This window comes from Alosa pseudoharengus, unplaced genomic scaffold (genome assembly GCF_046254945.1).
Source record: "Alosa pseudoharengus isolate Yale_2024_CS ecotype anadromous, Long Island Sound unplaced genomic scaffold, YU_APseudo_1.1 YU_APseudo_1.1_scf_13, whole genome shotgun sequence".
Classification (NCBI taxonomy): domain Eukaryota; kingdom Metazoa; phylum Chordata; class Actinopteri; order Clupeiformes; family Clupeidae; genus Alosa; species Alosa pseudoharengus.
This window is the reverse complement of record NW_027468598.1, coordinates 9,926,487-9,951,091: the sequence shown is the minus strand read 5'-3', so window position 1 is coordinate 9,951,091 and position 24,605 is coordinate 9,926,487. Positions and strand designations below refer to the sequence as shown.

Genomic DNA, 24,605 nt, shown 5'->3' with positions numbered 1-24,605 from the left:
TGTCAGTGCCACTTCCGTATACAGAGCCGCCTTATTTAATTTTTTCTGAACGCCTGCCATCTCACTCCTATTGATGAATAAGAGCTGTGTTTACTCAACTAAATGAATCAGGCCGCACTGGTGGCTTCCCAAGGCCTGGGTTCTACTCTGCATGATGGCGACTGCTGGTTGTGTGGTATTTCAGTGATTACTATGCACTCCTGCCTGCCTTTTGTGGCTTTTTTTCTGTGGCCTTTGTTAATAATTTTCTGTGTGTGTGTGTGCGTGTCAGTGAGGGAATGAAAGTGTGTGTATTGTGTTTGTGTGTGTGTGTGTGTGTGTGTGTGTCAGTGTATTGATGCATATGATGGCAATGTGCAGCATGCAAAGCCTATTTATAGACAGCTGTGGTAGTCTGACAGTCTGGAGTGGGAGCGAAGTGCTTTGAGCTGGTTTCCGTGGTGCTGAAGCCCCGTTGCTGCCGCTGAAGCCCCCATGGCCGTGTTGGGGAATGTAGGGATCAGAACCCCCGAATGTTCCAGAATGTTCCTCTCTCATCCCCCCTGCATTCCTCCCGTAGCCAGAGATTGTTTCCACCATGTAATCAAGCTGGAATGTCAGGACATCATCGTTCCTATTGTAATGCTGAACGAACCTGGTTTATTGTTTTTTTTTCAGGGGGGTTGCATTGTTTTCCATATGTGGTGTGTGTTCTTTTTTGCCTAGTCAGATGTGGTACTTGGTAGTGGCTTTAATAATGTGAATTTGTGTTTTTGCTCTGGCCTGATTTTACTCACTCATCAAGAAAGCAGCACTGTTACGGTGCCTTGCTGTGAGAACCTCTTGCTCTGTTCTTTATTGCCACCCATATCTGGCAACCCCTTGTTGCTTTTGATTGGCTGTAATCCCCAGTCCCCAAGCAATCAAGGATCTAATAATAAATTAAGATGTTATGCTGAATGTTGGGCTAACAGCAGTAACTCATTTTAATGCACAACACAGCAAGGCTCTGTAATGAAACAGTGTGTGGGGATTACTGCTAATAAGTGTTTGTTTAGAGGATAGGGAGGGGTATCATGGTCATCTTGGGCAGACATTTTCCGATTTACACTAAGGCCAGAGACATTTGTGTTACAAGATGCATTTCAAGATGAAGCTCGTAAGCACATCATATTAGAGGACAGCGAGGCCCCATTGTTTTACATTTGCTAGTTGCATGTGCTCACATTCCAGAGTCTCTGTGTAACAGATAGGGAGTGGCCCATCCCGACATCAGGGCTGAAGCCACACACGCTCACTCGTGTCCTCATCCTCTTCCACTCGCAGCCTCTTCACTGACAATGACTCACTTCCATTAATCTGTTGTGGCCCTGTTTGAGCAGAGGAGCTAATTAGCGAGGGGACAGATCCACTAGAGAGGAGGGCTCTCCTGGCCGTTGTCTGCGCCACGTCAAGCGTTTGCTTCTCGGTGACCTTGGTGCACTCAGTGCTGTGCTGGTACTCATGGGACGGTCGCACGTCAGACAGAGGTGCCCCATTTTCCTCTCAGGCGAGCCCGTGATTGAAATTAACGTGCTGTTGCTGCTTTAGGAGGTGGAAACTCTTCCAAATCCACTGGATGAGTATGTCAAACCAAAATAAAAAACAGAGTGACCCAGTTTCATATTTGTTTATGAAACGGGTGAATTCTCTCTTTGAGATTCTTTGATTTCAAATTGAAAGGCTGTTGTTTTTTCTGGGTAATGTCTGTGGATTGGGGTTGGTGTGGATTTGTCATTTTTATGTGCATATTTCAGCTGCCATTAGAGCTGAGGCGGTCCAAGAGGGAAATGTCTCAAAGTCAGTATTTCCTGAGAGTATTGCAAGCCTAGGGTGAATTTCATTTCCACTAAGAGAGGAGAAAGTGAACCTTTTGCAGTTAAGAGGCTTAAACCATGCCTTCTCCCATGCATTTACATTAGGAAATTGTGTAACTTTTAAAGGTAATAAAAGCTCTGTAGGGTTTAAATTAATTTAACCAGATCAGTTTATAAAAATATTTTACAGAACTCCAGAGCCTCAATCCTTTTTGATATTCATTAATATTTGTCAACAACGCTTTCTAGTTTGCTAAATCAGTAAATTAATTATATTATTTACTGTGTTAGTTAACATAATTAATTCATACCATTTAGCAATGGACATTGTGTGAAGGGGCTTCATGACCTAAACCTTTTAGAGTAATCACACAGTGGATTATGGTAGCCCATGAAAATAACTGTCTGAAGAAACCTTGAGCAGAACCCAGATGAAGGGGGGGCAGCCAAGTATAGAAGAAATAGAGAGATGATGAACTATACAGTCTAGCTTCCTTGTACACTAGCAGATGTTACATAGATAAGATGTACAGTATCTCCAGATAAAGGTACAGTAACTTGGCACGCACTTTAGTTACAGTATGCAGCATGGCAATTATAGAGGTGTGAACTTACGGTTTGTTTACACATGAGTAAATGGTTTGCCCATGTTAACAACTGTAGCGTCGTACATATTGTTCATGGATATTTGACGTAAAATGACACTAAGTGCCTAATGTGAAACACAGCGTTGTGCGTCCAGACTGTGGTGGTGTGAGAGCTGGTGAGTGTGGGAGGGAGCAGGTGAGTGGTGTGCTGTTTTGGAGGACATGGCCTTTGGTTCCTGTGTGTCTGCACTGGGATTTGGTTTCCCGTCTCAGCAGCTGCCTGCTCAGCCCCATCTGCCGTCAGCCCGGCTCAGGCAGGAGACGAGCGGGACCGGAGATCTGCTGCCGTCAGTAACGGCCCAGGAGGGCCCGGCAGCTCCAGCTCAGGTCTCCCTCAGTGCCAGATGACTCGCCGGTGGTAAGAGCACCCCCCCGCCCCCCGTGCTTTGATCGAAAGTCTTGTCCTTCAGTGCACTTTCGATGTTTTCCCCTTTAATTGTCTGCATTCAGATGTAACTGGTTTGAGAGACATTCAGAAAGCGCACACATTTCTGTGTGTGTGTGTGAATGACTTAATGTGAAAAATATTTTATAACTGTGGGTGGAGAACAGACCATGCACACTGGAGGATGACATAAGGCGTAACATATACATCTAACGTCTTATTGTCCTGAGCCCATTAAGGGTAACCTAATGTGTGTGTGTGTGAGAGAGAGAGAGAGAGAGAGAGAGATGAAGTAGGATAAATCAGGGGGAGGGTGTGTATGTGTTTGTGTGTGTGTGTGAAGATGAAGTAGTAGGAATCAGAATGAGGGTGTGTGTGGGTTGTGCATTATGTGGCTGTGATGCCGTCATCTCTGAGGCATGTCTCAGGATTCTCTCACGTGCGCTCCCTCTCCCTACACTCTTCCTATGTCCAAACCGTCCACTCTGCTCCCACGTCTTTCACTGGCAGAGCTTCCCACATGGACCCCGTTCTTTGTGTCTTTATTTGCTCTGAGACAGAACCCCTGTGTCTCTCTATCCATTTTCTGCTGTGTCTCTCTGTTCTCTGTCTGAACTCTGATGTCTGATGGATCAAACTGTGAGCTTGATACTGCAAGTCTGAATCAATAGTTTTCCCTCTCACCTGCTCTTGTGTTCTCCAGCTGCTGCACAGACGTGCTCAGTATGCACAGGCTCTTCTTCCATCTGAACTCTATCACACTCACTCCAAAACCAAGGACTGGTTAGTGTGTGTGTGTGTGTGTGGAGATGTGTGATTCTTATCTGTTATCATCAGACACCAGTTATAGTGCCCGCAGCACTTTGCACCTCTGTGTGACTGAAGTAATATTTCATGGAATGGAGATTCTGAGTTGAATTTCAAATCAACTTGCATGTGGACTGAATACAGCTGTGAGGCCAGCCTTGGCCTAGCATTTGACATTTGCTACTTGTTTGTTTTTGACCCCTTGCATACAATATTTATAAAAACAATGTGGGCTGTACTCACATCAGAGCTATACACTCGTGTGTATTCTGTCAAATCATTCACTCTAAACAAATGCATACTTATTACTTATCTGAATGCCTAACCAACAAATTCAATCAATCTATCATTGGTATAGTGATCAATTTTCTTGTTGTGTATGTGCAGAGGACAAGTGTGACAGCGATTGGAATGCAGCAGTTATTAATATCCAAACCTGACTCTTTTTCACCCATCCCCCCTCTGAAAAGAGGGAACACAAAATTGGTGGAAGATGGCAATAAAGAGGGAAAGTGAGAAAAGGCTTTCATTTGTCATCTAGTGTGCGCTCTCCTGCTGCCTGGGTGATAATTGATCTCAAGAGGAGAAGAGAGAGCGAGAGAGAGAGACAGAGAGAGAGAGAGAGAGAGAGAATTAGAGCACACAAAGGAGGAGCAGAACAGAAAAGTGTAGCAGTAGAGAGCATAACTGTAGAAATTGTGGCACAAGAGAGTGAAAAGAATGTGTCATGGCCAAAGCCCAGTATTATGCTGAGTTTAAAAATGACAGGGGGAGCCTTGAAAGCATGTTTGCTGTAAGTAACAGACACGGAGGTCAAGAGTGCCTTTCTGCCGATGCGGCTTCCACGACCTTGTCTCATTACTCCATGTTGTTAAGCTGCTTCCCTGAAGAATGGCCTGATCACTCTGGAATTTGATAACAAGCTCAGAAGTGGCCTGTCCCTCATGGACACTGGTCTATGTCAGTTCACTGGCAGACTTATATAGTCAGTCAATTACACACTTAGTTAGCTAAGCCGAAAGCAGAAGAAAGATGCATGCAGAGTATTTTGTCATCACTATCGGATGATGAACAGATCTGAAATAAAAAAAGAGACTGTCTTTCAGTGCAGACTCCAGAGCTCTCAAGCCCTGCAGAGTGCCATTAGCTACCAGACAGACACTGATGGCTGATCTGATATCACCAACGAGCTTTTTAGAGAAACACTCTCCTGTTGGCCAACACAGTGGAGGGGGCTGAAACTTGAGCCCAAACAACAGGAGATGATTCACAAGGCAGACAATGGGCCAGCTTTCAGAGGTCGCTCATCAGTAACATATACAATCACATTATCACCAAGAGCCCACAGATGCAATGTATGCAGTTTTTTTCATATTGTAGATTAACGTCTAATTGGAGAGTCCTGTATCACATTTTATACAGGATGCTTGCTTGTTTGATTAAATCACTTGATTTGAAATACTGCCTGTGCTCTAAATAGCTTGCTTTGTATCACATATTTACTGTCATTTGTTTGGGAAATAATATTTTTGGAAGTTTCCACTTTCTCATACCGTTTCATGTTTACACTTACAACATTTTTGAAACTAGTATGGCAGAGAAGTAATGGTCATGTATCCAGTCCATTAACAAGTATGGGTGACTGAGGTGGTCTCATGTTTTAAAGGAAGTGGCTTGTGAGGCCTTAGTGCAGTGAGGCCCCCAGAGAGGCCGAGGAACGTGGGATTTTGAGTGCAAGCCAATGGGAGAGTGCAGAATCGATATCCTGTGCTCTGTTTTATTCATTTCCACTTGCCTTCTGCGGCTGTTTATGTTTGATAGTTCACTGGAAGGGGCGGAGGACGCGAGGGGTGAGTCCACCGAGGGAGAGGCGAGTGTGAGATCATACTCACATGACCACTGATTGTTTAAATATGGGCTCCAAATAAAACCCAACTGCTGCAACTCTCCCCAAGTGGAATATATTGCCACTTAAGCCCAGCTATTAACTGTTATGAACAGCCTGTACTGACAAGAGTGCCGCTGGCTCACAAGTAGCATAGTCATGTCATTAGAGATGATCTTTCCTTTAGAGTTGATTTGCCATGTTTTTTCACCGCTTTGCTTGAGGGTTCTCTCGGTGTTTTGTGCTAATATTGGCTATTTTGAGCTAATCCAGTGCCCGGGTTCTTTTCCTCCCACTTTTGAAAAGAAAGGAAAAGAAAAGCAGAGCAGAGTATTCAGTAAGATTAACACTTGTTTTTTCTGCCCTGCATTGTTTTCTGTTTTCATTTGCACCTGGACGATTTTCAAGTCTGATCCAAGCTTTGCTTTTTATGGCATTAAATGCAGTGCAGCCTTTCTCTGCTCATTCACTGCCAATTCCATCTTCCTAGGTTTATTTTTAGCGTAGTATACCATGTGTAGGGACTGCTAGTTTAAACTTTTTTTTCATTTTGTGCTCCTTTCCCCCTCCCAGATATAGGTCTAGACTTGCATCTACTATTAGATTTCAGCAATCTTTATTTGACTTGTTGATGAAGGGTTTCATTTGAGTCCAGCTATTCTATAGAAATGTTTTGGATTCGACCTCTCATAGTGGATAGAGCAAGGAAAGTATACAGCTTTTGTATCTGATGATGGCAGTATGAATCAAAATACAAGTTATCTCATTTGTGGTTAAAATGAACTAGACCAGATGCCTCCTGTTGGACTCCTGTTGGGGTGAGCAGGGCATGTGAGGATTTCAGCAAAGTCCTGGTTCAAAGCCATTAACACTCATTCAGATTAGAAAACTAAATAATGCTGGAGCATTTCGTGGCTGATGCCTCAACACACTTTGTTAATAGTGGGGAAGATAGGCAAAAGTGGGGTCATGGCCCAAACATCTTATAGTCTTCTCTGGAAGACAGTGGGATCAGGCATTTGCCCAAAAAGTTATTAAGCACCAGCATTGTGGATAGTCCAAAGATTGTCTGCCTTTCATTTCTTGGTTCTTATGCAGTTTGCTGTTTAGAGAAGCTTTAGTTGAAATAATGAATGGTCTGCACAATACTCTAATAGTACTATAATGTATTAAGGGCATAATTTACATACCATGAAAGCAGATAACTTGTAATGCTGTTCAGAATTATGGTTAATATAAGAACTGTGGCTGAAGGCTTCTTCCTTTTTACATCCAGACCTCAACACAATTAGTTAATCATATTTTCTTCTCTCTCTCTCTCTCTGTAGACAAATACTGCCTTGTGAGGAGAAGATCTTTTAATCTCAGAATGGTCTTATCATTATTCCCCATCCTTTCATTGGTGTTATCTCTGCAACGACTTAAAATACATTTAGGGCCCTACTTTTGTGACGCAAAACCTGGCAGAAAGCGGATTATTATCCCAGCACACAGTTTATTCTTATCTTACACGTCTCTTTCATTGAGCAACGTGCCAAGGGGTGTGGCAATTAACAACCTAAGGAGGGGTCTGGCACATTATCTAAAAATGGCAAATGTGAAGCACAGCTGAAGACGCACAAGATGTAAGCAGCAACTTCTCTGCAGGATAAATGTTTTTTATTCAGTCATTCGAACATTATTGGGGTAAGTGTTGGTTTTTCCAGGCTAAGTTTTCAATGGTAAACTATTGTCGGTCAATAGTGAACGCAATTAACTGTGTATAACTGTTTTGTCATTGACTGACACGATGGCGAAATTAGTTTCATTTTGCCAATGAGTTCAAATAATGGACGAGTGCAAATGCGTGTAGGGCTATACTCTGATAGGTTTTAGTAAAGCATGGTTTAGTCACTAAACTTTAGTGGAACTAGATGTACCGCAGAGCGGTACAAAATACGACCGCCGCCCAGTCCAGCACATTTTTTCCACAAAAAGAAATCACGCTGAAAGGCCTATATGATTCTAACTGTCTCACTAAATTGCATTATCCACACTCAATTCTCACTGGTATCTGCTAGACAACAAGTACAAAAACATTATTAGTTCATAGATTTCACATGTAAAATTAATTTTATACAACCCCACCTCCATCTTGCCTGTAGTAATAATTCTGAGAAATTCTTGATTGTTTGTGTTATGTTTATGTTATGTGTGTGTGTGTGTGTGTGTGTGCCTGTGCATGCAAGCGTACATATGTCTACTGTGTGAGTATGTCATACGTATGATTACTGTGAATGTATGTGTGTGTGTGTGTATCTGTTTGTGCACATGTGTGCACATGAAATGGGTTAACATGACCCCTGGAGGCAAACATACAGAAAAAAATGGTCATCCTAGGCCCTCAAGATATTCACAGAGAACTGTGTCTGCCCTACCCTCCTTTTGGGGGGTCCAGTCCAGCGGGGGGGGGGCTACAGATCAAAACGAAAAATGATGGTTCCATGTAGGGGGTACATGCCCACCAAGTTTTGTGTACCCCGGTCTTTCAGTGTCCCGGGAATCCTTGTTGGTGTACGTCACTAAATGTACACATAAATTATTTTATTGTAAGGCCCCCCATGAACAAAAGTACACAAAACTTGGCATGCATTCGGAGGGTGTCATAATGATCCTACACTTTTAATTTCAACATACAAAAAAAAAATGGTCCTCCTAAACCCTACGGTTTTCAAGATATTCACAGAGAACTGTGTCTGCCCTACCCTCCTTTTGGGGGGTCCAGTCCAGCGGGGGGGCTACAGATCAAAACGAAAAATGACGGTTCCATGCTATCCATGTGGGGGTACATGCCCACCAAGTTTTGTGTACCCCGGTCTTTCAGTGTCCCGGGAATCCTTGTTGGTGTACGTCACTAAATGTACACATAAATTATTTTATTGTAAGGCCCCCCATGAACGAAAGTACACAAAACTTGGCATGCATTCGGAGGGTGTCATAATGATCCTACACTTTTAATTTCGTGCAGTTTTGACCTTGTCAGCCAGAGATATTGTGATGAAAACACCTAATTTTTTGCTTTTTAATTTTTAACTAAGTGGCGCTATACATGAAATAAGTGGTAATGGGATGGGTTGACATGCCCCCTTAAGACCAACATACATAAAAAAGGTGGACCTCCTAGGCCCTACGGTTCTCGAGATATTCACAGAAAACTGTCTCCGGCCACCTACAGGCCAGTTGGTGTATAGTAACATAAATTAATTTATTGTGTGGCCCCCCATGAACGGAATTCCACAAAATTTGGCGTGCATACAGAGGGTGTCATAATGATCCTACACTTCCTTTCGGGGGTCCAGTCCAGTGGGGGGCTACAGATCAAAACGAAAAACGATGGTTCCATGCTATCCATGTGGGGTTACATGCCCACCAAGTTTCGTGTACCCCGGTCTTTCAGTGTCCCGGGACTCATTGACGGAAATTTGGGCATGCGAAAAAAAAAAAAAAAAAAAAAAAACATTCTGACTAAACCTATATGACCACCGCTTCGCTGCGCGGCGGTCATAATAACCATCTCTTTTATACCACTGGCAGACTCATGGTCCTGTTTATTGCCTTTTCTCTTCTTTTTGCATTTCCTTAACATCCGTCCACCTGTCCTTTTCTCTTATTTTCCAGCCTGAAGTCTGTTTTGTCCGTTCCTCCAGCCAGTGGGGCCTTAGACCTGTCGGGCATTCCTCTGGCCGTGCGGGACATGGAGCGTCTGTGCGCTCACCTCCAGCGCCACGCCTCACGCATCTGCAGCCTGGAACTGGGCTTCACCGAGCTTACGGACGAGGCCTTCCTGCTGCTGCTGCCCACGCTGGCCGTCCTGCCCCGCCTCGAGACGTTGGCCCTCAACGGCAACCGGCTGACACGTGCCGTCCTCAAGGAGCTCACGGACACCCTGAAGGACCCAGACAGCTTCCCCAGCGTCACGTGGATCGACCTGGGCAACAACGTGGACATCTTCTCCCTGCCACAGCCCTTCCTGGTGAGCCTGCGCAAGCGATGCCCCAAGCAGGGCAACCTGCCCACCATCTTGGAGTTCGGGGAGAGCCAGGCCAGTGAGCCCGAGTACAGGGTGGACGGTGAGGATGAGGGCGACGACACCAACCGGACAGAGAGCACAGGTGAGCTGCGGTCCGAAGTTGAGGGAGAGCTGGAAGGCGAGATGGACGGAGAGATGGAAATCGAGGAGATGATGGAAGAACTGCTGGACTTTGATCGAGAGGTGCAGGGCAAGGAGGACGAGGATGAGAGTATGTGGACCATGGAAGACCATCGAGTCGGGAAAAAACCGAGACAGGAGAAGCCGAGCAAAGGGAAGAAGGGAAAGGAGGCAGTGAAAGCGGAGGAGGAGGACGACACCCAGAGTCAGTCCTCACAGTTGTCTTGCTCCAGTCCGTCCCACAATTCCTCTGGGGCCTTTGAACTACACAAAGAGGACAGTGGGAATAGGGCAGCACCTCCCTCAGACAACCTGACCTGAGATCCACATGTCGATTATCTGTGCCATTCTTTGTAATAGGTGTGTCGTTTAGAGAGAGAGTGACAGGGAGAGAGAACACGACAAACCCTGTCATCTCCAGTTGTGGGTAGCTTTGGTTGGGAGCTTGCCCAAACCAAAAAGACTGGGAGGGGTCATTGATGGTTCATTCTGAGGAGATGACAATCAACAAATGACAGCAACGTGTATGATTTCATTAGCCCTAACATATAACCTAACGTGTAATATAGTACTGCAGTCTGAACCACTCGTTAAATACAAAGATTATATTTTACCGTAAACTGGTATGTTTTTAATATATCATTCAGGTGTCTCTCCCCTTTATCCTGTCCAGTTGTGGACATATGCCTATGTGCCTGTGACATTGCTACCTTGCTGTTGAATGGATTGTGTATTTGCGGAGTTGGAAAGTGAGGATGAGACAGAGCAAGGTAGACATGTCTTCATCCCCCCCTAATTCTCTGCCTTCAAATCTATGCACCCAGCTCTTAGAAATAACCAGCACTCCCCAGGCCCTGTGTTCCTGCCCAGTATTTCCTAATCAATAAATACCGCCCAGAGCTTTGGCTTGACAGCAGGCGGATGTGCTGAGAGCAGCTTTAATGAAGTGTTACCTTTTGAAGAGGGGACAAACCAAAAAAGAAAAAAAAAACACACTGAAAAGGAACAGACTAGCGAGAGAGGATGTCCCTCTTTGACAGTATTTAGGATCTGTACAAAAGCAAGCTGTCACTGTGAGGGGAAACAGTGCCTGAGGAAGGGAAGGGAATGAACTAAAGAGATTCCTCTCCCTAGTTGTCTGAAGAGGCACACCAGACTGAGGAGGGGAGTTTCAGCTTAAAGGTGCAGTATGTAGGATTTAGTGGCATCTAGTGGGGAGGCTGCAGATTGGCTTCTTTCTGAGCATGTAGCAGAGCCACCAGGTGTCATAAAGAAACGTGAAAGGGCCTCTTGAGTTTCAGTGCGGTTTATCCATTCTGTGCTACTTTAGAAACATGGCCGTGCAACATGGAGTCTATGATGATACGGATCACTTATTGTAAGCTAACGAAAACACAATGATTCATAGTCATAGGTGATTATACACTAATGAAAACATAGTTATGATTATTATATTTGATTTCTACTAACCGCTCTCCCTACATCCTACTGCACTGTTGCAAATTAGGACATTTTGATATGTAATTACCAGCCATCCTAGCCTCGCTCACCCCTTTATTCACACATAGATAACTTCTCACAAATAGTGTTTCTTTTCATTTCTAGGAAATATTTACACCTACTTAAATGTACCTTATATAATTGAATATCTTTCATAATTGTACAGTTATGAAGGAAGTGTGTTGTTCAATTACTTTTAGAGTAGGATAAGAATCTGCTTTGAACACATGTAAATGTATTTTGCTAATTAGATGCTGCTATCTCTGTTTGCTTAGAGGTTGTACAACTACCCAAATCTTATTGTGAATAATTATATCCCTTACAAGCTAAATTACAGTATTTGTGTCAATCTTTCCCCTTATATATTGGAGCCTCTTTTAAATGAATTGAACAGATACCCAGTGTGCACTTTAATGAAATATGTTTCTCATTCTCAGGTCCTCATACCATAAGGAGTGCTTTCATCTCAGAGAAAGACATTCTGTTAATGTCATTGTGGGTTTGTCAAATAATCATAGTTAACCTCAATTCATCATTAGTTTAAATGTTCAGTGAATCTGTGATTCCGTATTTAGTGTAGCAGAGTGACCACTGACTGATAATAATGATCTACTCCAGACATGTTTGCACCATGCCTATAGTCAGTCTTTATGGACCTATCTGCATTTAAAATGAGTTGACACTAAGTAAAACTAAAAATGTAATGTGAAGTAACATGAACCTGATGCAAACAATTTTCATTTAAATTGTTAATTAACATAATAAAAAGATTAATTTTTTTCTGATATTGGCATTCATACTACTGTACTTTGTCCCTGGATCCTCATTAGTCTCTATTTCTTGGAACCTCATTTTAATGTTAAAACTTTTACATGCATTGAAATGTATTGCTCCAAACAATGGCACAAACAATGTTAGCCTCAAAGATGAGTCTAGTAATTAAAACAAGAGCTGGGTTTTTTTTACACATTATTGGGCATATCACCAATGTAGACTAGCCTACTAAGTAGGCACCTGTCTGGGTGGATTTTCATTTTTAATATACTTCAGTACGCCTATGTCGTGATTGTTTGTATAAGCAACCAGATGCCATGCTTTCTTTCCTCTTAGTCCTTTGCACAGGTCAAATGAGCATGATTAGGGAGGCTGTTTAAGACACCTTTCATCCAAAAAGAACAACTCTATATCATTACCCTGTACAAATGTATAGCTTATTGCCAAAAAAGAATGATGTCATGTCTAATAATAATAATAAAATAAAATTGAATCCATATCTTCTTGGTGATGTGTGAAGTGGACAGATTCAGGGGGAAGTTCAAACAGGACTATGATGAAAACAGTGCATGGGACATAGCCTAAGCCATGTGCTTGTAGGCCTAATGCATTTGGCTGGGACAACCAATGAACAGGAAAAGGGAGTCTTCCAGTCATTTGCCAACCTAGGTTTAAATTCGAACAAGTGAATGCTCGATGGTATGGTGAGGTCTGTCTGTCAATGGTTTACAAATCATTTCAAATAGCCTACCGGCCTATCACCTGCAATAGATTGACAGCCCGTTAGAGGCATAGGCCAGGCTACTTCTTCAGGTATCATAGGCGAGTAGCCTAGGCCTGGGCCTATTGATCATTTCAAATTAGTCAGTAGAACGATTCAATTAAGTAAAGGCAAATAGGCAATAGGTAGGACCATCTTAACTGTTTCTTTCAAGAAAAGACGTTTGTTTGTTTTGACTGACATATTTTATCTCATGGTAGTATATTGGCATCTAGTGGCAACAGATAGACCTTACCTTAAATCCCGCGCCATTGAGGCGTTAGAACAGCCTAGGCCTACTTTTAAAATAAATGAAGAACAAAACAAGAACAAACAATTCACACTGACACATGAATATGTTGTGCTTAAAATATTTTGAGTACGCCTAATGTGAAATAGAATGTAATTATACACTGATTTTAAATATGTAGGCAAACTTAGCCTCTGACCGTCTCAACATGGATACCGCACTTGCTATCCCATCAATCCACGAAGCATGAATTTACGTCACATCCGGTAAGTGAGGTCGTTTTGTTTCTCAGGTCCGCCATTTCAATTTTTTGAACTTACTTGTGCCAACTTCAAGGATTTGATTCAAAATTACGTAGAGGAATTGTGCGATAGTTGGGGGATTTACTCTGTTACTTCGTCAAATTAGATTCCGCAACACTAATACGGGCACATTGGCTGCAAATCTGAAGTTAGCACGTCGAATCGCGATTCAAATGCCGTACAATTTCTGAACGTGTTCATCGGGAACGCGGTAAAGTTTTTTGTATGAGTTGAATGCTGGTTGCGGATAAGGGGAGGCGAAGGGAAGGCCCGTGAAGCCTCGGCTGTGGAGTGGCAATCATGGCCGGAAATTTTGACGCTGAAGACCGTGGAAGCTGGTTTTGGGGTAGATTAAGTAGACAAGAGGCTGTTTCTCTGTTGCAAGGACAAAGGCATGGGGTTTTCTTGGTGAGAGACTCAATTACATGCCCTGGCGACTACGTGCTGTCCGTTTCAGAGAATTCAAAAGTCTCGCATTATATAATCAACAGCATCAACAACAATCGTCAGTCTGGTCCAGGTAAGGCATGCAGGGGCGTTCTCACAGACGTGCCACCGGGGAGGGATGCAATGAGACTGGCTAACGTTTCAGTAACCCGGCTGTAGTGTGACTTGCTAGCTAGTTAGCTAACATAAAGCATTGCTAGTACGCTATAACGTTTCTAAATCACGCCCTCATGAAAACACACCGCCATACATTCATCCTCAGGTGTGCCTAACAGTGTCAGTGTCGCCTCCTCAGTCTCCATGTACTGCATTATTTATAGTACAGTTGAAGGAATGACACCATTTAATATTGAAAAAGTTCCATCTGCCAGTCGAATAGAACAGGTTTTGCTAAGCCTAGCGATAGCTAGCTAGCGTTAGCTGTTTATTATTGGCTACAAAGCGCCTTGACAGTGTTATTATTTTTGTTTTGTTATGGTCTGTTTCTAGCCTTTCGTTTTCACCGTCAAGATTAGAAATGTGTGGCAGTTGTATGTTAACAGTACTTGTCTCTTGCATTCAGTAGTTAATCACTCTAACCTCCAATCCTTAATGACATCCTGCTAATGCCTAAGATCGTGCTGCAGAGGCATTTTGTAGTGAAATATGCATGGATTCCTTGAAACCCCTCTCACTGTACTGTCTGGGTTGAGCGGTTGTGGTATGTGAAATAACAGCATTTGGCACTGCCATTGTGATATCACTGTCCACATAAATTGAAGTGATCAGTTCTGTACAAGTCTTCCTCAAGTCATAGTATGTTGTATTTAATATGGAAGCTGTTTGAAAAACAAAGCTTTGTTTCCTTACTAAGATGTCAGTAAGTTTGTCTCTCCACTAATGAGGCCTAATTGTCTTGGACACAGTTGTAAGATTACTCTGGTACAAGTTGGACATGCAAGTCATGACCGGTGGCCTAGACTGCATATCACACTGATCTTTTAAATGTGAAAAGATTATGTCATTGTAGAGCAGAATAAGATTGTTGGTGTCAAGATGGTGAAATCTTTAGTGTCACCACTGTGATGTTGGTTGACTGAGAAAAGAACTGGGCTGCTTACAGCTGAAACTATAAAACAGTGAAATGATACCCCGTATCCTATCGCAATGCCTTTAAGCCCTCATAAACTCAGATAATTCAATTTTGCACGTTGTATAGAGCAGAACCATGTATGTCCGTGACATTTTGTCCATCTGATCTCCCTTCCTGCCCGATGCTCTCAGGTCTGGCACCTCCTCGCTTTCGCATTGGGGACCAGGAGTTTGATGCCCTGCCTGCTCTCCTGGAGTTTTATAAGATCCACTACCTTGATACCACCACATTGATTGAGCCCATCAACAAGGCCAAGCACTCGTCTTACATCAGCAGCAGCGCTGGGTGTGGGCCTCCCCTTCGCCAAGAGGAGGAGCTAGTGCGGGCGCTCTTCGACTTCCCCGGCAATGACGATGAGGATCTTCCATTCCGTAAGGGGGACATTTTGCGGGTGCTAGAGAAGCCCGAGGAGCAATGGTGGAATGCCTCCAACAGCGAGGGCCGTGTGGGCATGATCCCCGTGCCATACGTGGAAAAGTACCGCTCCGCTTCGCCCACCTCGGCCGCGCTGGGCGGAGGGGGACCGGGTGGGGTGCCAAACACGGGCACCAACGATGGCCAAAACTCCCAGGCCCCTCCTCTGCTTGGTGAACCTGGTCCCTATGCCCAGCCTACGCCTCTGCCCAACCTCCAGAACGGCCCGGTTTTTGCCAGGGCTATCCAGAAGAGAGTGCCCAATGCCTATGACAAGACTGCCCTGGCTCTTGAGGTAAACGTTTGGCCTGTTAACTTTGTTATGTGCCCTCTGTGTATGTCTCTATTGAGCCCCATATACTTGCAATTTTCTGTTCCGCACCTCCTCATAAGGCCATATGTAGGCTGAAATTGATTCTATTTTCCTCTACTTCTGTGCTGATATTTAGAACCCCAAAAAGCTTAACCCAATCCATTAATTATATATTGACAAGTTTCAACTAAGTAATGTATAGAATTAGTTTTAAGCTCATAAATATATTATGAAAGTATATATTTAAAAATGTTTCGTGCCTTATAGAGTGTGGAAGTGACAACTGAAATGTTGTATGAGGTGGATAAGCATTTTTGCATGTTCTGGTTCCTGAGAAAGAAATCCCTGTGAGAGATTGGATGGTGGACTTTTGGTGGTCCGAATGGACGTTTGACCTGTTATATCTGTAAAATATGACTTACTATGCCTCTACTACCAGCGGAAAGCACCAAACTACATAGCATGGCTCTTACATAATTTGTCAGGAGGCAAGCAGAAGTTAATCATAGTTAGCCTTACCGATCAAGGAAGTTTTCTTGCAACAATCAGGCAGTTAACTAAACATATCGATTACAGAAGGGTTCAATAGCCACAATCTGTTGGAAAAATACAAGCTTCCCATTTGACCTCTAGACATCAAGCCCTGAAAGTGGGAATGAGTGCTCTTGCCCCTTGTGTTACTATCGCTACATTTAGCTCTTCGACATATAACACCCATTAAGCTATCAGGTAAAACCCCTCATGAAGGGCTAGATGGCAAATCGTCATTTTTGCTCAGTCTTCCATAATAATTTGGCTGGTGTTATGTCTTCCCACCAGACTGTATATAAACCTCTATAAACCTCTGCAAGACATACAGTATGTGAGGGGTCATGCCAGTTAACCTAGCTATGGACTATCTTGCTTGTTTAAATAACCATCTTAACAGTGTATGCTGTTAACCCACCATCTCACAATCAGCTTCCAAACCCACACAACACTAATAACAGCAAAACTGAGAGAGAGAGAAAAATATTTCAGTGTGAGTGGGGATGACCTGCCTCTATCCTCCTCCCTCACCCTCCTTCTTGCTCTCCCTTTACCTATGGAGGCCTGTGGCAGGGTAGTCAGTGTGGTCTTTGGGGACGCCCCTCTCTAGGGCTAGCCAGGCAGCAAAATGGCCCTTCTGTGAGCGGAAGGGGAAGAGGGCTTCCGAAACGGAGGTCGTTGAGGGGAGGAAATGCTTCATGTGGAGGAACATTTCCTCTCATTTCCATGTGGATGTGACTATGAGCCAAAACCAGAGAGGGGCCAGGGAGGCGGCGGACGCCCACCTCCCAAACATTCTCAATTCTATCAAAGACTGATCATTACCGCTCTCCAGCATTAGGAGTATTTGTGAATTATTACCCTCCTTTCTCTGTTTGTAATTACCAGACCGGCTTCTGTGGCTACAGTTTTGCTGAGATCTGGTGCCTCCCAGTGGACATAGAAGTTTGTTGCAGTTAGTTGGACATTTTAGGAAAAGGAGTCAGCATTTGAACCTAAATAAAAACTTTGATGCATCCGTGCCATGCGCATATGATATCTTGAAAAGTCCCTTTGTGCTCAGCAGGCCAATATAAATTTATCCCAGTTTGCTAGTTTTCAGTCTCACAGCTGACTCCTCTCCTTGCAGGTGGGCGACATGGTGAAGGTGACCAAGATCAATGTGAACGGCCAGTGGGAGGGCGAGTGCAAGGGCAAGCGTGGCCACTTCCCCTTCACACACGTCCGGCTGCTGGACCAGCACAACCCCGAAGATGAACTAAGCTGAGGCTACTGCGTGGATCCCCCCCCCCCCCCCCCCCCCCCCTTCATTTCTTCCCCACCTCTCCCTCTCCCCTCATGCTCCCACTCCTCCACTGTCGCTCCCCAACATCCTCCTCGCCCCTCCTCCCCTTCTCATGGCCCACACTCACTGTCTTCTCCCTCACCACGCACTCACTGCGTCACTTGTGTGCGCCCTCACCTTACGTCCGCCGCCTCACATGTGTTTTATCTGCTTCGGGTCGGCGCTCTAGCCTTTCCCCCATAACTCACACACTTTGCGTCGAAGCTTAGGCATCCACTTATGTGTTTTGGAGCCCTCTGACGGATAGACGTATTATCCAATCAGAGGTAAGAGAAACATACGAGGGGAGGAGTGTGGAGTGCACCTCAAGACTGGGGACGAGTGCGGCTGGGGACTGAGGTAAGCCGTTCCTCCTGTGACTGTAACGCTGAAGAAACGCCACACACTACATGTGCCGGCCTACTGGAAGAAGACATTACAACCAGAGGCTTTGTCCTACACTACAAGCTCACAACCAAGTTCACACAAGGTTCTAATGATCTTGTGCAAAAAGAAGTAAAACAAGGATGTACTGTCATGAAACATTAGATATTAATATGTTTACCATTGAGCTAAAGAAAAGTCACATTTCCTTCATTCTGATTTGTTCACTCTAAAAGTGTTCAATTTTGATGCACTGCTCTATGTTTTTTTGTTTCTTTTCTTTTAATCTTGTGGATGAAAATTGAGCCCTGAACAATGAGAAATACTTTGGGGGAAGTTGTTTATGATTCAGTGTTGGACAATACTGGGAAAAGTAATTCTGAAGTCGTATTGTGGTCGCATATGTGCTGCAATGGAAAGTGCACACAGTGATATTAGAAGATCTCGGAACTGATTGCCTGGCAGATACGAAAGGCTATTGCTCAGGTTGAATGTAAGGCAATGAGGTTTTGTTTTGTGTGAATTTCCTTCCCTTGGCGTTGGCTTTCCTGGACTCATCTGTACATGTTATAGGAAATAATCTTCCCAACTCACAATATATAATGTAGGATTTCATGAAGTTTCAAATAACTTATGTCCCTCATACACTACTTTACCCCTCACTCCCTTTTTATTTGCACATATAACATTTATTTTGAGTGATGCAAAGCACCCTGTGGTCTGACCAATCACATTTTCTGCCATGGTGTTCTTTCACGCCTGTCAAGTGCAGTAGTGGCTCGTCATTGTGCCAGCTTGTGGAAGCCGGACGTTTTGTGGTTTGTCCTGGTACATGTTAGAAGATCTCAGCGGTCCTAGATTTGCGGCATGGCTAAATTCATCTGACATAAAAATCATTAAATGTGCTTGTTCTACAATTTGAAAATTAAATTAGACAATCACTTGGTTGTAATCACAGAAAAAAATGTGATGTAATCTGGTAGACAGCGTAGATTATCTGCCCTTTTTTGCCTTTTTAAATATATGGATATTTGGAACTTAAATGTTAAAGGTTAATATTAAGTTTAAGGTTGATGTTAATATGAACACTGTCTGATGAAAAGTCTTTGAGAAGCCAATTATGGACGTCCTCATCAGTCATTTGTAGCATGTTGCCTACCCCCAATCTTGGCAAATTATTTTGAATTGAATGTTGAGTATGAATCTTGCCCTGAGAGTAATGCGTGCTGCTTTGTTTATCGTGACATGAAGATCGAAAGGGCTTGAGTTCTTTATCCAGTTTGAGAGTCAATTAATCTGAAGGAAACAGAATGCAAAATGCTTTTTTTGTCCTCACAGTTTACAACCTTTTTGTTTTCACCTAAATATGTCACCTGTTTGTGCCAATTTCTTTATGGTAGACATCTTTTGTTGCCATATTCCCTGACCTTATGTGACCTTGGTGTTGTCAATGATCATCTAACCCTCAACACAGCTGATTCTTTCTCTTGCTAGTGGCAGCCTGAATCTCCTTAGTGCAGAACCATTCTACATTTTTGTAAAGAAAATGTGCCTAATATTTTATTTTGTATTTTCCATTCCTAAAGAAAGCAGTCACAACCTGCTTTGTGGCACAGTACCTTTTACATAATTCAATGGTCTGAGAATAATGGAACATAATAAATCCCACAATTTCTGGTGACAAGGATTCGCTTGTGACAAAGAACACTGAATGCACAGACCAGAGAGTCCTAAATTCAGCAGCAACTGACCAGCAACAGTTACGATGACTCCTTTTGTTTGTGGCGGACACATTTTCATGCATGCCCATGTTTCTTGTAATCATTTTATTCCTTCTGTACCTGTCAATCATGCCTACAATTTAAATATGTTAAAGCATCATATTTTAATAATGTGTTTATGTAAGTTCATTACATTCGGAGGGATGGGGAAGAGTTAACCTTAAAAATGTCAGTATGTTAATATCAAATTGTGCCATTGTATTAAACACTATATTCTTTCAAAACAATTTTAATTTGACCCGTTTGTTTTCTGTAGCATGTAATTTGTTCAATACATAGTTAATAAAGTGTTGCTAATGAGCAGATTTTGCCCTCTTGTTTAAATCAGTTTGAGTTCAGATGTGTGTAGAATATAATTTTTAGGCCTAGTGTATCATTAAATGGGCACAATGTAGAGCAAGAAACTTTGTATTTCTGGGGCTCTGCGTGAATCCTGTTGTAGCTCCTAGCAGAGAATGTCTAATAAGGGGAGAACTGCTAACCTGACTCTTGCCAGATGAATTTCGTTCCGCCTAGCTCCACTCATCCATCTGGGATCAATCCATTGAAGTGTTGCTTCAGAAGGCTGGGCCTAATCAAAAAATGCTTGCATATGATTGGATAAGCCACTTGTCTGTCATCTATTGACGTGCTACTTCAACCACTCACATCGAAGCCAACCCATGACGCTGATAACAGTCTCACAGTCGCTTCTATGAAACTCCCGCTCTGCGTCCTGATTGGCTCTACCATAAAATCTGGTGCAGAAATCACTCTCAACTGCAGAGGTCCCAGATGGATGTGAGTGAAGCTAGGCCGAGCTAAGCGGAACGAAATTCATCTGGCGAGAGTCAGGTTAGAGGACTGCCACTCTCGGAAAACTTCCGGTTTCTAAACTGGTTGCAGTTTCTTCTGTGGTTCCACATGAGGGCGCTCGTCCACGAGTGCAGAATGAATGGATGTCTATAGAGCTGTACCCCTCAAAATCCACTTTTCTCGGGATATATATTTTTTCCCCAAGTAATTTGAATATTGTATTCGAAAGAGGAAGCAAAGAAAATACACTTGGTTGAGTATTGTATTTTTTAAAGTCACTTAATTGTTCTAAAAAGCCTTTCAAACGTGTCAATGACGTCATTCATTAGCACAATGCTAGCGTGTTATGGGCAACAACGACCCAACCTGTAAGAAAGCAAAAGGACATAAGCACTCGTTCTTTCAACTTTTGACCTATAACCCATGTTGAAGTTACACAAACTACAATCAAATTTGAGATTTGTCAACGACAATCAGGTAAAAGAGACAAATTTAGCCGTCTAGCTCCATTGACTCCCTTCATTTTGCACTCATGGCGATCGCCCCCAGTGGAACTTTGGTGGAACTGCAACCAAAATTCGGCACAATGGGACCAGAGCCCTTCTAATAGTAGAGCGGCTACAGGAAAAATCGTGCAAATTAGGATACAAGCGTGAAATTCGGCAGGTATGTGCTCAAGACCAATACAATCAAATCTACCTGATTGGCCACTTGAAATGGCGGCCATTTTCCAAGATGGCCACCAAAAAAGACCCTAGAAATTGATTTATTGCTCAGAATTCACCAAAGATATTATGATACAAGCATGAAATTAGGCATGTATGTGCTCAAGACCAATACAACAAAATCTGCCTGATTTGCCATTTTTAATGGCGGCCATTTTCCAAAATGGCCCCCATGAAAAACTCTAAAAATTGGTTTGTTGTACAGAATTGACAAAGGAAATTATGATACAGCCATGAAATTTGGCAGGTATGTGCTTAAGACCAACACAATACATCCTAACTGATTTTCCAGTTTAAATGACGGCCATTTTCCAAGATGGCCGCCAAAAAATACCATAGAAATGGATTTGTTGCACAGAATTGATCAAGCAAGTTATTATACAAGCATGAATTTTGGCATGAATGTGCTAAAAAAACAATACAATCAAATCTACCTGACTCGCCACTTGAAATGGAAGACATTTTACAATATGGCCGCCAAAAGACTGAATTTAGCCCAGAAGTGAGCAAGAAAATGATGATACAAGTATGTAATTTTGTGTGTTTGTGCTAAAGAGCAATATAATGAAATCCACCTCATTTGCAACTTGAAAATGTAATATGGCAGCCATTTTTAAAGATGGCCACCAAATAAGACACTATAACTTCATTAATTGCAATTAATTTAGAAGATGTGGCCCAAATCAATGTTAACATTCACTACATTTCTGTTTCCTTCTATGATGAAGTCATTGGAAATTCAATTCATTCCTGTGTCAAGTCTTGCACAATCAAGTTTGATAGGCAATGCATTAAGAGAGTGGGAGTGGGATATTTTTTGCTAATAATGTATAGCCATCTTTATCTGTCTTTGCAGGATTCGTATCAGGAGACTTGTTCTTTTGTGTCCTGCTGACACAGACAGCACTTTGACCAGTCAGTCGTTGTCCATTGTTAATCTAAAAAATCAGATTGAGGTATGATCTTTTGATCACCGTTTGAATCCATGCATGGAACAGTTATTTAAATTTCAATTCGTTTTGGGCTGATTGGCAAAATGTGATTCAGAATTTAGTGTAGGTATTTTAACAGAAAGACGCACGTGTATAAAAATGCTATTTGTTTTTCAACAATGTAAGCCTGTTTTAACAAAGCTGTGCAAACACATACAGCAGGTGGAGAAGAAGAAAATGCCTTTGATGAGTGGTGTGGCAGTATATCAATATCAATTGCTGATTATTCTGACCATGTCACAAGTAAGATGTTATATTTCTTTACCCACCCTCACCTTGAGGATGGAAAAGGGCAATGTTGCTACAGTTAGTCAAACCAAACTTTTTTTTTTTGACGTTGCGGTCAGTCAGGCCTTCAGAGTGGTTACACAGAACACTTATATGCTAGTATGCCTCATATATAATATTCCTGTCTGTTCTTACTGCCCTACTTTGTAGCCTACTCTCCTACCACAAATTACACTGTATATGCCGTTTTACATTTGAGTATATGCACTGTATCACTATCCATATCCTTACAATATTTAGACCAAAACTATCTGAATTAAACCAGCCACTGAGGTTATTCGGAATTAATTTTAGTCACTTACAGCGACATTGGACCACTGCTGATTGATTCACTCTGGTCGCCTTGTTCTCTAACTCTGGGGTAATTGTGGGGACAGTCGCAGAGAGCACAAATTATAGTGAGCGGCACATTATTACCATATTATTACCGTTAGTACCATTAGCACGTTATTAGTGTTTTTAAACGCCCATATCGAGAAAATCATAAATTACCATTATTAGCATATTATTACCACAATGGTATCGCATCACGCACCACCCTCCATTGACATCAAGAATTGTCATTATTAGCATGTTATCACCATGTTATCAGTGTGTTATAAGGGGCTTATTTGTCGTTAATAACTGTTAACCTACCGCTGTTATTTGCATGTAAAACCAAAAGCGACCTATGCGACCGGAAAGACGGAAGTCATTATTTGTCTATGGAGGGTCGGCGAATAAAGCGACCAAAGTGAATTCGCCTGGAGCGAACCAATCTGGACGACCAGAGCGATTAAGCGATTAAGCAATTAAAAGTCAGCTAATATGATGGTAATGAGCGGTTCGGCAAAAAACAATTGGAATGCTCTTATCTTCGAATGTCCCAGGCTGACAAGCCAGAGCCGTTATGTGATTAGCTAAATCAAACATCCAGAGCGAAAAAAGCGAATTCATGACAAAGGTTCTTCAACGACCTTGGCTACTTTGTAGCTGAGGTTGTTTCTGGTGTACACGCATCTTTTGTTTAACAGCAACATCGAGAAAACCATGAATTGCCGTTATTAGCATATTAGTGTCATTATATTATTAGCATGTCATAACCATTTTATTTGTTTGGGGGGGTGGCATCACGCAACACCCTCCATTGACATTAAGAACTGGCATTTTTAGCATGTTATCACCATGCTATTTGTGTGTCATAAGTGGCTTATTTGTCATTGTGGAACATTTTTAATATCTGTATCACTTCATCATCTATGGAAACATATTTAAGGAGAGTGAACAATTATTTACACCACATTTGCAATTTGCACATTTGAACTTAGCAAATTTCTCGGGTCTTTTTGGACGCCATCTTGGAAAATGGCCAGCATTTCAAGTGGCCAATCAGGTAGATTTCATTGTATTGCTCTTGAGCACATACATGTTGAGTTTCGTGCTTGTATCATAATTTGCTAGGTCAATTCTATGCAATAAATCAATTTCTGGGGTCTGTTTTGGCGGCCATCTTGGAAAATGGCCGTCATTTCAAGTGGCCAGTCAGGTAGATTTGATTGTATTGGTCTTAAGCACATACATGTCGAATTTCATGCTTGTATCATAATTTGCTAGGTCAATTCTATGCAATAAATACATTTCTGGAGTCTGTTTTGGCGGCCATCTTGGAAAATGGCCGTCATTTCAAGTGGCCAGTCAGGTAGATTTGATTGTATTGGTCATAAGCACATACCTACCAAGTTTCATGCTTGTATCATAATTTGCACGATTCTTGCCAAATTGGCCTTGTAGCCGCTCTACTATAAGGAGAGCCTCCCCACTCTCTATTAATCCCATACAAACCGAATTTGGCTGCAGTTCACCAGAGTTCACCTAGATGGCGATCGCGGGCGAGTCCAAAATACATGGGGTCCTATGGAGCTACATGGCTACATTTGTTGTTTTCACCTATTTAACAACTGAAACCCTCAGATTTTATTTTATTTTTCGCAAAATGGATATGGATTTTCAATCAAAAGTGAAATAATCCGGGAGTCATGTCCTTTCGTTTTCTTACAGGTTGGGTCGTTGTTGCCCATAACACGCTAGCATTGATGCTATGCTATGCTATGATCATGCTAATGAATGACGTCATTGGCACGTTTGAAAGGCTTTTTAGAACAATTAAGT

At 42.6% G+C, this 24,605-nt stretch overlaps 2 protein-coding genes across 2 annotated transcripts in view; both read left to right on the top strand.

Moving 5' to 3' along the window:
* Positions 1–12,461, top strand: part of lrrc75a (leucine rich repeat containing 75A) — a 21,265-nt gene extending 8,804 nt beyond the window's left edge. The window contains exon 5 of the mRNA XM_076282054.1: positions 9,217–12,461. Within this exon, the coding sequence (XP_076138169.1) occupies positions 9,217–10,069 (853 nt within the window). The 3' untranslated portion in view covers positions 10,070–12,461. The remainder of the gene's footprint in view (positions 1–9,216) is intronic.
* Positions 12,462–13,323: 862 nt separating this feature from the next.
* Positions 13,324–17,464, top strand: crk (v-crk avian sarcoma virus CT10 oncogene homolog). Its single transcript, XM_076282053.1, has 3 exons — positions 13,324–13,854; positions 15,045–15,622; positions 17,298–17,464. Exons 1-3 carry the CDS (start codon positions 13,635–13,637, stop codon positions 17,433–17,435), a joined length of 936 nt encoding a protein of 311 aa, XP_076138168.1. The 5' UTR covers positions 13,324–13,634; the 3' UTR covers positions 17,436–17,464.
* The last annotated feature ends 7,141 nt before the right edge of the window (positions 17,465–24,605 follow it).